Below are 13,414 nucleotides of genomic sequence, written 5' to 3' on the forward strand. Positions count from 1 at the left end.
GTTGTATTGCAATGTGCAGTATAAGTTCTAACAATAAAGCTTTGAAAAATAATGCCGCAAGTGAATACATTTTAAAAGAATGACATTATTATTTGCTGTGACCACATTTTAACTTTATAACAGCGCGTCTTAATTACACTCACGCGTTGTTTTTCTTCTGTTTTATTAATTGTATATGGACTGTTAGTGGTTTATTAATACTGATACATGAATGTGGAATCAATTATAATAATTCAAATTGTTGGGGTTTATAGCCTATAATCCATATTTTTGTAAAGTGTCTACCAACCACAGCTGTCAAACACATGTACGGAAATAAAAGAATATTTCCTTATGAAATATGGGGGCATATAAGAAGTAAAGGAGATTGAGATACTCTTAATATTTCAGTTCAGTACAGATATGTATCCGAGTTACTGATTAAGAGTGTTAGATTAAAAATAACAAGACTTTAACGATGTTATAATAAAATAATAAAGTTATCAAAGCTGAATATTACCATTATTAAGCAATTGGTTAATTTTGTATTTAACTCATGGATTATGAAAAAAATTAAAACAATAGCATCTTTAATAAAAGAAAAACTTTAAATTGCAATTGAAATAAATTCAATGTATTTTAATTAATTTCTTTATATTAAAGAAAAAAAGAAACTAAACAGAAGAAGACTTAAGGACACATAACTGGGGAATAAGATCTTTACTTCCAACAACTTTCAGAATTCTCATATTACAAATGTTGTTTGAAACAGACGTGTAACCCAGCACAGCAAAACCTGTACTGTAGGACATGATGACATTTTACAGACCAAAACAACACAACGCTGAACTATTGTTCTTTACCACATGCTTAACATTAGGATTTTTAACAGCCTAATTCCAAGCCAATGAAAATGACTAATGGTGAAGCCTGAGGGACGTCTACACAGCATTTGGTTTGCAATGACATGAGAGGTTACGTGATGATTTTACCATCGTTAGTTACATAACACAAGTTTAGTAGAAGTGTTTATGTAACTTCAGGCAAGTTCATGGTTACCGTTAAGGCTGACTGGTGACAAACTCAGAGATGAAATGCCATTCAACATGAATGATATCAGTTTTCAAATATGGTGGAACAACACCCAAATTCTATCAAAAATACCTGATGTGCTCAGGAATGAAGTTTTCTTTACCTCAACGACATAATTCCTTATTAAATAAAATAAAATGATCAATCATAAAGCACTTTGAGTGATAAAAACTAATTCCACAAGAACAATTCAGTGATACAATTCCATTTAGAATGGGACACGGAAGCTGTTCTCAACCCTCGTAGTAACAGTAAAATTGGGGCATTTAATGTGTACAATGAGCAACATTTTTACTTTTATTACACCTTTCAAATTCCATCCAAAGTGCCAAAATTAAATTAAATAAAACACAAAATATGAAAAGTTTGCCGATAAAACTTCTCATTCAAGCACACAAAAAGAACTCATCTGGTGTAACACACGTCTGGTTATTGTGTAACCAATCTGCCAATAGAAACTCTTCTGATGTGCAACACTTCCTTATTGGGTCACAAAGTCAAATTGCATCAGTTCTAATTCACACAGGATCAAATAAAATAGGTCTCTTGAATCTTCTATGAAAAAGTCACTCAAAGCTCACGTGTTTATCAAATACTACATTTTCTACATCTTCCTCACCAAACTCAGGTTGTGGTTTTCCTGTGCAGTATTTTTGCACTTTGCCGTTCTTATTTACACAGAAGCAAAGATGTACGCATGTGTTAAATATATAAATAGGTAGCGACTGTGTAGTGGTGTGTTTGATATGATAAAGTTCTGAACTATCATATCAAACTACTTTTGTTTGGCAGTTACATTCTTCTTACGCTACAATCAAGATGCAAGAAAAAAAACTTGTAACTTTCTCAAATGGCTTCTTTTTTTTTTTTAAATGTGCATGTAAAAGGGCTGTAAGTTATTTTGACTATGTATTAAGCTATAAATAATTTTCTCTATTCATCATTTTAGTGTTTGGTCTGTAATATATTCCAAAATTTTGACAAATGCCCATAAAAAGGTGCCATGAGTTCAATTTAGAACCAATAGATAATCAGTTTACCAACATATGTGACAAATACAGGCAATAAAATAAAGCTCATTTAATTTTTTGTTTCTTAATTTATTGTATAGACGACTGTCTTTAACTGTTACAGCTTTAAACTGTGCCAGCAATGATCCTCTTTGTTCACTCTCATTAAAGTGATATGTGCTATTTCTGTTTTTCCACCAGTGGCATGAAATCCTATCCTGTTACTGTTTGGGCTGAGCTCCATGATATGAATAAAATATAAAACAGAGCACAGATTGCTTTAACTCATTACACTTGTGAAGTATTCCCTACATCGTTTGACTTCAATGTATATAAAAGCGATTCTCTTAAAGACAAATAATACACAATTCCTAGTAATAATGTTCAACAACTCTGGGGTCATCAAAATCCACATTGGATAGTTGGAGGTTGGAGAGTGTCTATCTGCATTTCTCCCCTTCCTCCGGGGGTATTAAGTGACTTGCACCCAGTAATGCCTTTGCATTACACTAAGTCATTGCTTATGTAATCGAGTCCGCCCTGTAGCCTCACTCTGGCCGGCATGTTGTGGCACCTCCATGTGGTAGGAAGGTCAGTTGAGTCCAGCTAAGGTGAGTCATTTGTGGTAATGGTGTCACTGGAGGACACCGAGTTGTCTTGCGTAGCCGGGCTGCCACAGTGTGAAGGTGGAGAAGTCTTGAGCTGCTTCCGATTATCATTTTCTCTCGTGCTGCACGAGTACGACTGCCTGCTCAAAGTGCCAGTGCTGTCTGTGGACTCGTGTCCGGCTCTGCAGCTGCACCCAACTGCTACAACTGTTTCCTTCTCGGGAGATTTCAGGTTCTTAGGTGGTTCGGGGAGACGTGTGGTTACGGTGTTGAGTGTAGTTGAGGTCTGGAAGCTCCACTGTTCTTTGTGTTGGTGATGGTGCTTGTGTTTGGTTGGGATTTGAGGATCTGACCAGCTCAGCTTTCTCTTCTGGAAAAGAAAAGTAGAACAATAAACAACTACAGCAAACTGGGTTCTTTGAGATATGAAAGAAAACTGAAATCGTCAGAAAATACTATGTAATAATACTATTACGAAACTAATAAAAAAAACATTATAGTAATTATATTTTTGCATTATCAGATACACAATAAGCTTATGTAGTTTTTCCTGCTCTTTAACACCAACTTATCTCTTTTTTTTTTACTCAATACTCCATATTTTTTAATATCTAAAAGTCTTGTAATACTTTCACACATTTTTAAAGACATAAAGTTTAGGATTATAGTATGAATCTTACCTTGACTGGCATGTGGAGCTGATTTTGGCGCCAGTGTGGTGGATATCGGGGAGTGATGGTCGGGTTCGGTGTAACTATTGTTTGAAACGCCAACTGAGGGAACCAGATTTTTAACATCATCTCTATCTGTAGCAGATTTTGGAGGTATTTCTCACTGCAGAAAAAAAAGGAAAACGCATTAATGACAATACTGAGCACTGATTACAAGACCACTGTCCCTACTTTCGTAATGTTAGGCTGCTTTGTCATGGTCCCCTTACCCCATATCAGGCTTCTGCAGAATCCCAAGAATCCTCTGCAATCTGTCTATGGCAACGCTCTGCTGGAAACTGGTTAGACCTGCCAAGGTTAAAACATCAAGGTAATTAGACACTGGGGGGGATAATTGTAGGCTGGGAAGAACTAAAAGTTGAAAAGAAATAATCAGTCATGTTCAATATTGCTCAGCAGCTTACCTTTGTCAAATCGCCCTGTCTTCAGTCCGTGCAGGAGTCCAAGCAAAGGACGGGTAAACCTGTGCAAATCTGCGCACTGGGAAAATAAAGAGAAAGTCAAGGTTAACTACTGGGACTGTTCTGCTATTTGGATGAAACAAACACTGAAAGATAGACGCAGGAATTAGGTTGAGGTTGCTCACCTTCTGAGCAAAGGCCAGATCCCCTGGTGTCGCTGATGATGAGCCTAATGTGGCAGCTCCAGGAGAGGAGGCGGAGTTTGGATGTATACTTCCGTCGGCGCAGCGTTTGGACTGTTCTCTCCTGGACCTTGCGCACCGCTGATCCGGATAAGGTCGAAAATCGAGGTAACCACCAGAAAATGTGAGTCCGTCCCCGGCTGAGGGGGACTTTCCTTTGCCACTGTCTCCCTCTCCCTCTGAAAAGACATCTGCCTCATCCTCAGTCTGCTCGCTCTCACTCAGGACAAAGGTCAAGGTGGAGGGTAGCGGGTTGTAGGACGGCCATTTGGAAGAGCTGCCCAGTGAATTCATCTGTGGACACAGTAGAGGAAAAAAAGAGTTGAGTGGAAATAACCTTAAAAAATATATTAAACAGGAATGAAATAATCTAAGGAGTTACCCAAACTGTGCAATATCAGTGAATTACTAGAAATAAATTGGTGTCATTGGTTGAAATTTAGCAAGTATTTCAGTATTGCTGCTTTTGGGAATGACTCATTACCTACTAGAAGATTCTGAGGTAAAAAGATCATTGATAATGTTGCAATAGAACAAGCTGAGACATCCAGTCCTCATGCTGGCCAGTTGTGCACTTAATTGTGCAATGTTTGATTTGAAGCTATTACTCCAATAAGTCTTATCTCTTCCTGTACCACAATAATTACACAACAACGATACGTCAACCCATCCTTATTGCACAATAAAGGATTGTAAACACATCTGAAGTTATTTATAATCACAATCTTGATGTGCTGCAAACGGGAAGTCAGAGACAAGCCCCTTCAACTAATGGGTGAGCAAGTAGAAAATAATAAATATCAGGACAGAAGAGCCAGTAAAGCTGGAGTGGGCCTCGTTACTGATTCTACAAGTGAGTGGAAGTCTGCAGGAGAGAGAGAGAGAGAGAGAGAGAGAGAGAGAGAGAGAGAGAGAGAGAGAGCATGTTGTGAATCCCACTGCCTCCTTGTGTTGTTGTGATGGGCGAGAGCTGAAGTGTCGGTGCACGATGTTCAGCTGCGTTCACATAGTATCTCCTATCACCTATCATGTGGCAGGCGTGTGCGTGTGCGTTTGTGAGAGTGTGTTTGAGAGAGAGAGTGTGTTTGAGAGAGTGTGTAAGATTACTTATGAGAGAGAGAGAGAGAGAGAGAGAGAGAGAGAGAGAGAGAGAGAGTGTGTGAGCATGTGTGAGAGAGTGTGGGAGAGAAAGAGTGTGAGAGAAAAAGAGGGCGTGTGAGAGAGTGAGTGTGTGTGAGAGAGAAAGAGGGTGTGTGAGAGGGCGTGAGAGTGTGTGCCAGAGAGAGTGAGAGAGAGAGAGAGTGAGAGAGTGTGTGTGTTTGTGTGAGATTGTCTTCATTAGTGTGTGTGTGAGTTTGTGTGAGATTGTCTGTGTTAGTGAGTGTGTGTGTGTCTGTGAGAGAGAGTGAGAGAGTGAGAGAGTGAGATTGTCTGTGTTAGTGAGTGTGTGTGAGAGTGTGTGTGTGTGTGTCATCTAAGGACAGTGTTGTCTCAATAATAAACACACACTGTTGTGACTGGTGCACCCCGCACGTGAACAGCACATCTACCGCAGGAGGAGAAACGTCTCCGGCCAAAACAACACACGTGTGATAAAAAAGAAAAACAAAGAAAACACGAGACCCGGAGACGTTCTGACGCAGCACAAAGTTCGAATCCCAAGTTACTGGAGAGATTAAAAAGAAATAAAAGAGCTTCTTACCTTCCACCCGGAGCAGAAGCGGCTTCACAAAACTGCGGACGATAAACGGGAACCTCTCGATAAGGCACCGGAGCGTCACTGGAGCGGCTCAAAGCAATCCCGGGTCTCGGAGAGGAGACGGTCGCGGAGCTCTCGACGGACGCGTGCGGACTCGGGAGTGATCGGTGGCGCCTGTGCTCCCGGTGGTTCGAGCTCCTGTGGTCGGGGTGGATCGTGCTCCTTTGTGGGCGGCTCGTTTCGCTCCGTCACATGTGCAGCGTCTGAGGCAGGAGGACCCGCGGCGCGCAGCAGACGGTACACGTGCCGGTGGAAGGAACAACCGCCGCGATTGGCTGCGCGGCGGTTCGATCCCCGCACACGGGGCCCGGGGGCCTGGCCAATCGGAGGCGTCCGCGGCGCCGGTTGGCTGGCGGCGCGCGTTGGTCCCGCCGCGTTTCGAGCGGCCGCACGTGCAGGTGGTGTGGCTGAGAAACGAGGAGACGAGCACGCGGCCGCTCCGAACTAAATACGCAAATGGATCTATTTTAATGGCGCTACTGTACTTTACTTAATCATCACTCTGAACTGCGCAATCACACGCTGCTGGGGACATTGGCTGCTTGTTGTTTGAATCCCTTTTGTTTTTGTTGTTTGTTCCTTTCCTCGAAGAACACTCCTGAGAGAGATAGATGATAAGATAAGATAAGATAAAATAAGATGAGGTAAGATAAGACTCTATGAGGGAGACAAGGAAATAAAAATATATATATTTTTTAAAAAGGCAATAGAATAAAATAAAAAAATGCAGAATATGTACATCATATACACCTTAGTGGTTTGTGTAGAAATGTTATAAAGTAAAGTGCAGGGTGGTTGCAGGAGCAAGTATAGAAAAAAAAAAATATGCAAACAACTATTTTGCACATTGTAAATAATAGGAGTGGAGTCACATGAGAAGATGGAAATGTACAGCATCTATAATACGTGCGTACGCTCTTTAATAAGCAGATCAGTTCATCTGTACAATTATAAAGAGGCTCAGCGACCTCCCATGGCTGTATTCACCTAAAGGCCATTGGGCAACGATTTCCCATTGGGCCCCAGGTGACACCCAAAAAAAAATAAAACACACAAACACACACACACAGACACACACACACACATAATACATAAGATAAGATAAGATAAAAACTTTATTGATCAACACACCGGGGAAATTCAGATTTTACAGCAGCAGGCAAGTAAGAATGAGGAAGACAAGACAATACATATGAAAAGGCGCAGCTGTAATGACTAACTGCCACTACTGCGCCATCTTGTATTAAATGATGTCGACCACGTGGAGTAGACCTGGGTCTTCTGACGCTCTCTGGGCAGTTGTGTAAGACAACGAACTTGATTTAACTATTATCAGAACCTCATGACAGGTATAACAAAAACATTTTTTTTATTAAGATTTCTGAATAGACATTTAGACAATATGCCTGTAAACACATGTAAATTAAATAGAATACACATAATAGCGGTTTCTGCAACCACCTACCAAGTCATATCCACTCACTATATTATTCTAACACGCAGGACAAGTTTGTTTGATTTGTGGATAAATACCATGTGCTGGATAAATGGAAGGTGTGTCTGTCAATGCATGACATGGGGCCAGAAGGTGTGGAGGAGTCTGTTTCAGTCTGTGCCAGGGGATTTATCTTTGAAAACGTGCATGAAACTCAATTATACTCTACGAACAAAAGCAGCGAATTACCATTGTCGGTGCGGTTATTACAAAAGGATTTAATTAAAGTTGAAGGAGCTCTAACAGATAGTTGAGTCTCTAGGCTCCATGGTTAAACCTGTGTCAGTCTCACGGGCCCTTTGGCATCTTATGATGAAAGGCTTAATGCGCGATCCTGGAGTTTACACAGGGACATTTAGTTCCAGATTACTTTGTATTGCAATACAGACACTAAGCAAACAGCTTCAGCCAATAACGTCAGCTGATTGAGAAACCATGTAACCAATGGAGTCCAACCGAAACCTCTCTCGGCAGAACAGTGAGACGGCTCCGATATGAAGCCGACACGTGCATTGAAAGATGGAGATACGCTGAATCGCAGATAAATGTTAACACGTTGTGGGAACCATCCAAATATTTCACAATTTCAAGATTAACAACAGCTACGCAGCAGCGGTCGTGTTGTGACCAAGCTTGTGGTGCAACACGTGACAGAATAGAAAGATATCTGAGCGGGGACATGTTTGCAATTTGGCCCATCCTGTTGTTGATGTCTGTCGTGAGGAGGAAGGTGACAGTGTGTGTGAATGTTGGGAAAGGGCCAGTAAAAATATTTGCACATTTCACAATGTGCACACTAACACAACTGCACAACCTGTTACACAAACTGCAACTGAATCCCACTGAACCAGTAAAATGTGCTTCATTATCTCGTAAAAATCTAATGATAGTGATAAAAGGTAAATAAAAACCACATGAGGACATTCAAACCCAGAGAAAACAGATGGGGCTTCAATTTACCCTTTAATGGGTCTGAAATATGAATACCTTTATTTATTTACATCACTTATCTAAACAAGGTTACAAGTGCTTCACAAAATCCATGGCAAAAAAATTACTAAAATAAAAGGTATTCAATTCAGTTACATTTTAATTTGAAGGGGAACACTTTACCCTCTATTGTATGAATTAATAGCAACAGACAATTTGAACCGTCTGATTATTTATTACTTATATGTCAAACATAATCTGTTCAGTGCTTAAAAGGTTATTATGCATATTTCTTTACATCTCTATCTAGTGTGGAAAAATTACCCCCCAAAAAATGCATCATCATCCTTGTTACACAGCAGTTTTCCTTGGAACTATTTCTTCTACCAGAGGCTTCAGAGAAACTTGATGAAATAAAATCAAGATCTACATTTTCAACAGCAGAAATAAAGCCTTTTTTTTTTTATTGCGAGTGAACCTTTGAAGTTGTCAGACAGGAGTAAATATTTTCAGTATAAAGTACACAGTGAGTAATCCATTGTCCTGCTCCCTCATTCCTTACAACACACCCCAGTGCCTGTAGCCACACGGCCTGGATCAACATGACCTAGTAACTTCTCAGACAAGTGGGCCCGCTGCACATGTTTACCTTTCCTTTTGTGAAAAAGTGCACACGTTACCAACCCATGCAGGGAAGGCTTGGGTCTGACAGATATGCGTGGCTGGTTTGTGTGTCACATGTGTGTGTGTGTGTGGGGGGGGGGGGGGGTTTGTGTGAGGTGGCACAAACCAGCAGAAGGCATTAGCGCCCCACTGTGTAGCAGCGACACTGAATTAATTTTCAGAGAGCTGCTGCTGGGTGGAGAACCAGATTCACACAAAGAAGGATCTCCAGCATCGTTTCAATTTTCTCCAGAAAATCGTGTCACATCAGATGATTTACACGAGCAGAATATCCCTTCATACTGTACCTTGTACACATCTGGGTTTAGAGAATAAACCAGTTGTTTAAACAGAAGTTTCACCAACTTAAATGTTTTTTTATTAGCATTTTCATCAGCAAGATTTTGAAGGAAGGTTCAAAACACAAATTAAGTGTTTGATAACCTGCTCATTACAGCAAAGAACAAGTACAAATGTTTTTTTCACTCCTAACATGAGAAATGCTGTTAACATTTAAACTGGAAAACAAGGAAAAACAACTCAGTTTTAACACATTTAAAAGAAGTCTGTTTTACTGTGTGTGACACCACAAACGCCATTATTTTCTCTATTTCTAAAGTTCATATAGACGTCTCATTGGAATTGCGTCTGTAACATTTGCTTCCTCCACTTTGCTGGCTGGTCCATTGATAAAGTCCGATTCCATCACACTCCCATTCCTCTAGCAGCCGAGCCAGGGATCCTCTCTGTTTGTCCTGGAGATGAAGTTAATTTTCCTCGCCATTTCCGAGTGGTAGATTCGCTTGCAGTTCTCAAAGTTCTTCCTCTGCCTCTCTCGGCAGGGCTTCTCGAAGTAACGCTTGCGCTTGACGTCTTCGATAATCCCTTCCTGACTGAGGACCCTGGAATATGTAGAGAGAGAAATGTGTGAATAGCTTTGGACTTCTGTTGCATTTAAGAAACTAAACTCAACTGGAAGTAGCAGCACAAGTGACCCCAACAGACAAATTCCTCCACATTTCTGGATTCTTCGACATTTCTGGTCAGGGAGATCACAGACAATTTACTGCTTTAATTCACAGATTCATAATGGAGCACTCAAAGTCAATTCATAAACTTTTAACTTTAAGACTTCAAACACCCAGTCACACATTTAGATCCTTTCACACTTTGATGATCAGGTTTATAAAGTACTTTTTTTACTTGAGATTTACAAACTTAACAAACACATTATAACCAAATCATAGAAACAACTGAGAGATCACATTCACCTAATAATGCTTTGCAGTCCTATTTATCTCTTAGTTTAATTTTACATTATCATTACTGCACTGGCACATTTAACAGTCTGGTTTTAGGTTTGAATCCTTTATGAGTTATTTCCTTTTACTGTCTTTTCATTATAAATGTTTTTAGGGCAGGGGCAATCAGAATAAAGTACATTTGATTTGATTTGATTGTAACTGGTGGCGTTTGAATACAAAAAACACATGATACAGTACCTGCACTAGATTTATTGTTAGATTTTGCTATAATAATCATGGACTAGGTGAAATAAGTATTTGATAGAATCCTTGTTCTGGATAGAAAATCGTTTTTCTTATTCTAGAGTGTCAAGAGTCAAGCAAAACAAAGCATCAGACTAAGCATTGATAATAAAACAATGTTTACTTATGCAGACACAGAGCTGATCACATTACACTAGATGATAGATGACATTTATATTTAATCACTTTATCCTGTTTGGGTTTCTAGGCACAGATGGACGCTGTTGGACTAAAATGATGATTTACAGATTTCAAACTGTGATCAGATGTTCCAACATTGTAAAGATTGTTGTGCAGCTGCAGACGTTCACACATTTTTATTCCAGACTTTGTTATTATTTCATCAATTTTGGGTTTTTAATCACAAACTCCACTGCGCAGCCGCAGCTTTGTGACATTGAGCGGAAGGCTAACGCTAACGCAGCTAACGTTAGCTCGTCTTTTCTCCAACACAATAATAAATCATAGTCCAACATATTATCTCCAACACGAGACTGTTACTTGTTCAGATTCTTGTAAGCCGCGTCCACGTTCCCGTCCTGAACCATCACTGTCCGCGCGATGAAGCGAAGGTGTCTCGCCATGATGACACCGGTGCTTGCTTTTAAAAACGACCGTCTGGAAACACCAAACTATAAAAGGTTCCGGAGGCAAGAAGCCCTGGTGCACAACTCAACGCTAGGTGGCGCTTCACTCAAGCTTTCTGGTAAATGACCTGTGTTCGGTCCTGGGCTTGGATTTGTACACAGATACATTTTTTGTATTTTATACCTTTATATTACAATTATTTGAGTATTTTATTCATTCATTTAATGTCCATATTTTATTTAATCATATGCTGTATAACAAGGAAACATTATGACCTTATTCTTTCTGTCAATTAGAAGAGATTTAATATGAATTAAGTTGAAAACATACACAAGTATCCAGCATCATAGTATTACATGCAAAATCATTTATACGTAAAAACTCAGAACTGCAGAAATCTGTTTGTTTTTATTCTTCCCTAAACTCTCAGTTATTGATTGTTGTGTATGCATGTGAGGGAATTACAATTATAACCAAACTGTCTTTTGTACACACTCAAACCTCACAAATTGTATCCATGGCAACCCAAATGAGTAAATGTAAGGGAAGATAATAATAATTACATGTTTTTATTCATCATTTAACTTAATATTAAAGGTTCAGTGTGTGGAATTTAGTGACATCTAGTGGTGAAGTGTCATATTCATCCCAGACTGACTCCATAATGCTGAGATCAGGACTCATGTGATGGCCTCTGTTGCCCTTGTTGCTGAAGATGGTTCTTTATGACTCTGGTCTTATGTTCGGGTCGCTATCTCGCCTCAGAATGAATTGAGTCCAACCACACACATTCCTGCTGGTGATGGATAAGAATCTAAAACTTTTGCACAGTCTTGTATATGAGTGAGTAAGTGAGAAATCTCTCAGCACAGAGGACCATGCAGCAACTGTCTTCATAAAGGGAATCACAGATTTATTAAACTACATCCGTTGTCATGGCAACAGGCCTAGCAGTGTCTAGTGTTAACCTTTCATCGCTGCCATTCTCTTCTTCTTCTTCTTCTTCTCCTCCCCGAGCTTCTGTTGTCCTCTGTTATTCTGAGGTCAGTCAGCGGTGAACGCTGGATGGTGTGTCAGTACCCTGCATTCAAAGGTGCTTCTATATGTCCTTCCCTCTGTATTAATGAATCCACAAGGTTTATTCCCATGTTGCTGTAGCTCAGCATAGGGCACTGAATCTGTGTGGTGCCACACAGAGGAATGCTGAGACGACCTGCACAGATAACATCATGATGCATGAATGCAATGCATCATGTTTCCAGAGGCATCCTCTCTGATCAAGACCTGATGAAATGTTCCTGGCAGCGAGTGAACGTGTGTGTGAGAAAGAGGGAAGAGAAAGAGTGTAACACAGAAAAAGTTAAGTTGCATCAAGACGTTTTATTCCAGCTATGATCAAATACATCGTCCTTACAAATCTTCAATGTATTAATTTACTCAAACTTTTTTTATTTATACTACTGTTTTATTTATCTTTACTACTTTTATCAACTAAAGTTATAACATTGTATTTAGGCAAAAATTTGAGGTTATGCTTTAATAAAAATGCAAATAAAGAATAATTGACATTTTTAAATTCACATTTTTTTGTTGCTAAGAATCTTTCATCCACTTTTTGACGATTTTCCTAGCTTTACTCTTTTGTTGGTGATTTGATGCAGTAACAATGTCGGGTTTCTCTAACATGTTGTAAGATGTTTATGTAAAGTGCCTTGAGATAAGGTTTGCTGTGATCTGGTGCCTTACAAATAAAACTGAATTGAAATTAAAAAAAATTTCAAAATATTCCTGTATTTCTCAGAACAGTGATTCCGAGTTCCTGACTAAAGAGGTAAACAGTGTCATGTGTCTGTTTGTTTCCAAACATCCCAACTAATGTAACCCACCACTGTCCAGTCCAGATAAAGACTGAATGAGATGGCAACATGAGTCGGTGTCAGGTAAATGAAATCTGATACCGGATGGTTCCATCTGACTGTGATGGTTGAATGAGACAATGTGCCCCGTCTCCTAAATCTTAAATTGTAAAGTGAAAAATGCTGATGGCACTTTCCTGGATGGATGCCTCCAGCTGGATGTCTTATCTTCTGCTCTTTCATTACCAGTTCTCCCCCCCCTCTGGAACTTAACACGTTAACCCTGATATCTGATTTCACATTCCAGCATCTTAGAAATCACAAGGTTTTAAGTTGCATTTTTAATTACAAACAAAAAAAATCCACACTTTAATTGCCAAGTTGTTGACTCACTTTAGTTCTGTTCACTTCACTTCTTGTCAGATACCTGAGAATGGAACGGCACCAGCCTACAACACTCTTCACACTTTTCCTTATTGTACCACATCAAAAGAATTTACTGGAAGTGCGTTT

At 39.7% G+C, this 13,414-nt stretch overlaps 2 protein-coding genes across 2 annotated transcripts; both read right to left on the minus strand.

Moving 5' to 3' along the window:
- Positions 1-684: 684 nt before the first annotated feature.
- Positions 685-6,040, minus strand: ciarta (circadian associated repressor of transcription a). The gene is made up of 6 exons (XM_035183109.2): positions 5,766-6,040; positions 4,007-4,357; positions 3,825-3,900; positions 3,630-3,708; positions 3,370-3,523; positions 685-3,059 (listed from the first exon to the last, which is right to left on the minus strand). The coding sequence occupies exons 2-6, from the start codon at positions 4,355-4,357 to the stop codon at positions 2,688-2,690; spliced, it is 1,032 nt and encodes a 343-aa protein (XP_035039000.1). The 5' UTR covers positions 5,766-6,040; the 3' UTR covers positions 685-2,687.
- A 3,226-nt stretch (positions 6,041-9,266) lies between these two features.
- Positions 9,267-11,089, minus strand: mrps21 (mitochondrial ribosomal protein S21). Its single transcript, XM_035183698.2, has 2 exons — positions 10,959-11,089; positions 9,267-9,812 (listed from the first exon to the last, which is right to left on the minus strand). The coding sequence occupies exons 1-2, from the start codon at positions 11,039-11,041 to the stop codon at positions 9,632-9,634; spliced, it is 264 nt and encodes an 87-aa protein (XP_035039589.1). The 5' UTR covers positions 11,042-11,089; the 3' UTR covers positions 9,267-9,631.
- Between the last annotated feature and the right edge of the window lie 2,325 nt (positions 11,090-13,414).

The sequence above is a fragment of the Hippoglossus stenolepis genome, chromosome 17 (genome assembly GCF_022539355.2).
Source record: "Hippoglossus stenolepis isolate QCI-W04-F060 chromosome 17, HSTE1.2, whole genome shotgun sequence".
NCBI classification, from domain to species: Eukaryota; Metazoa; Chordata; class Actinopteri; order Pleuronectiformes; family Pleuronectidae; genus Hippoglossus; species Hippoglossus stenolepis.